The 2,183-nt window shown below is 45.9% G+C and overlaps 1 protein-coding gene across 1 annotated transcript; it reads right to left on the bottom strand.

The window, feature by feature from the left end:
* Positions 1–917: 917 nt before the first annotated feature.
* Positions 918–1,956, bottom strand: LOC146914957 (uncharacterized). Its single transcript, XM_085721182.1, has 2 exons — positions 1,689–1,956; positions 918–1,351 (listed from the first exon to the last, which is right to left on the bottom strand). Exons 1-2 carry the CDS (start codon positions 1,954–1,956, stop codon positions 918–920), a joined length of 702 nt encoding a protein of 233 aa, XP_085577308.1.
* Between the last annotated feature and the right edge of the window lie 227 nt (positions 1,957–2,183).

The following is a 2,183-nucleotide window of genomic DNA, read 5'->3' as shown; positions in this document are numbered from 1 at the left end:
TTTGCAATTTCGATGTAAGAGAGCAATATCACATGGAGTTACACTTGCCGTTGTAATAATACTAATAATTTAACGTTTAAAGTTGATAAGGTGCACTCCTTCAGCCCACGTGAAACAACATATGTTGCTTTGTTTAATGTTAGCGGATATCAAAAACAAGATTTCTGCTCTTCTCCCAGCGAGTTTTGCTCCCATTCAGCCAAACTGACCAAAATACCCCTGCATTAGTTAACTAACGCAAGTGTAAAAGGATGCGTTAGTTAACTAAACGCGGCGTGACTTAAGTCATGCAAGTGTAAAACACTGCATGAGTTAACTGACGCAGCCATTAACCCATGTGTGAGTTAACTCACGCCCAGTCTGTGCAGCAAGCTAGAATTGGCAGAACATTCAAGCATTCATTCAATCAAGCATTAACTCAATTAAATTACGAAAAATAATGCAATAAAACAACAGAATAAAATAACGAAAAATGTCATAAAAACGCCAAAAAAACGCAAATGTAATAGGATTATAACCAAATCCAACAAAATGTCATAAAAAAAACTACACAAAAGTCATAATGCTCCATCCTGTGGACTCCTACTCCTCCTCCGGGGAGCCGACATCTGCTCCAGCATGCTCCACTCAGACTGTATGCCCTGCATCATGCCAATAACCTCCTCTGGATTATGAAACACAGCAGGATGCCCCCATTGCACCATCCACCCTGGCTCTGAAGTTGCTGATGATCTGGTATGGGTCGGGAGGATGTCTGACCCACTGCTGCTCAACAAGAAACTCCTCGTAAGGAGGGATAGGACGAGGATGGGCATCAGCTGTGTAGTCAGGAAGGGCCACGCGGGGGGGGGGGGGGGGGGGGTCACAATAGGATGTGATACTCTAATAAACCATCTCATGTACCCCCTAGAATGAGCCTACTGCTCGTTATCCGAAACTGGATGACCCCTCTCCTGCTGGCTGAGGACATGTAGAGCAAACTCTATGAAGGCCATAGCCACGTCATCTGCCACAAGAGGCCCAATGTCTGTAGGAGGCCTGGGAATAGTCTGGACATACCCGTACTGCCTAAGAACCTGCTCTGGCAAGTGACGGACCCTCTTGTCTTTGCCGGCCATGATCCATCCGGAGTACCAGCATATGTCCTGAAAGGGCGTAATGTGTCGTCGTCTCTCGCACGACCTCCAGATGACATGAGAATGATCGAAGGAATCAATGGCATCTCTGTAGTGTCTAGGATCAGTAAAGCTCCTAAGAGGTTTCCATTGACGCGCAAGCGAGGCAATAGCAGGGTCGTACTCATCATTACAAATCCTCAGAATGAGGTTCCTGAGGTGCGCAAAAACGCATCCTTGCAAACACAATGAAACAAATTTATATCAGCACAAATATTATACAAACAACTATACATTTACGATCCAATAAGTAAAAAAGAAGGAAAACAATTATTACCACAAGCAAGCTCATATAACCACCACAGGAGGCCACAGATGAGTCGGAGGTAAGAGATAGCTGTTCATAAAGGAAATCAAGTCCCATCGCGCCCTATGCTAAGTTGCCCAACTCGTCCATATCTTGCAGCGTAAGCAGCCACAGTAGGTTAATACTTCTGCTGTCCATGCTGGCAAAAAGGGTCTAGCCAAGCAAAAGCAACCAAAACGCCTTAATGCAGGCCAACCTAACTTCACCATGCTCCTCATACTCGTCCTTTTTGTCAGGATCAAGCAGCTGATTAAACCTATTAAAGAGCTCCTCGTACCGCCTCTTCAGTTTAACAAAACTGACATGAGCAACACCTTGTCTTCCCACCTCCTTAGCAGCAGCATCCGCTGTAAAAGGTAGGTTCACCTGCATCATCTCTATCCCCTCTTCACAAGTTAACTCTCTATCAGGACGGAGCCTCCTAGTGACGGGGATGCCTAGGAGACACGCCACATCATCTAGTGTGATGGTCATCTTCCCAACAGGTAGATGGAAGCTGCTAGTCTCCTCACGTCATCTCTCAGACAAGGCACAAACGAACCCGTGAGAGATGCTTTCGTGCCCACTATTCAGGAGGGGGGGTAAGACCGGAAGCATTCACTTTGTCCCAAAACCTTCGGTTTTGTTCTCCCGGCTGAGCTAATGTCAAGGTTTTAAGTCTCAGCTTCCTCCCGTGCGAAAAACCTTTCACTCTATTTTTT

This window comes from Medicago sativa, chromosome 6, assembly GCF_051527215.1.
Source record: "Medicago sativa cultivar Bolivia chromosome 6, Bolivia_mono, whole genome shotgun sequence".
NCBI lineage: Eukaryota > Viridiplantae > Streptophyta > Magnoliopsida > Fabales > Fabaceae > Medicago > Medicago sativa.
This window is presented reverse-complemented; position numbering and strand designations above follow the sequence as displayed.

What these genes read in the sequence shown, in the direction of transcription:
- LOC146914957 (XM_085721182.1), bottom strand. Translation starts at nt 1,956, where the DNA reads ATGACCATCACACTAGATGATGTGGCGTGTCTCCTAGGCATCCCCGTC. An exon ending in GGACGAGTATGAGGAGCATG is followed by an intron (nt 1,352 to 1,688) that starts GTGAAGTTAGGT and finishes TGTGTTTGCAAG; the next exon opens with GATGCGTTTTTGCGCACCTC.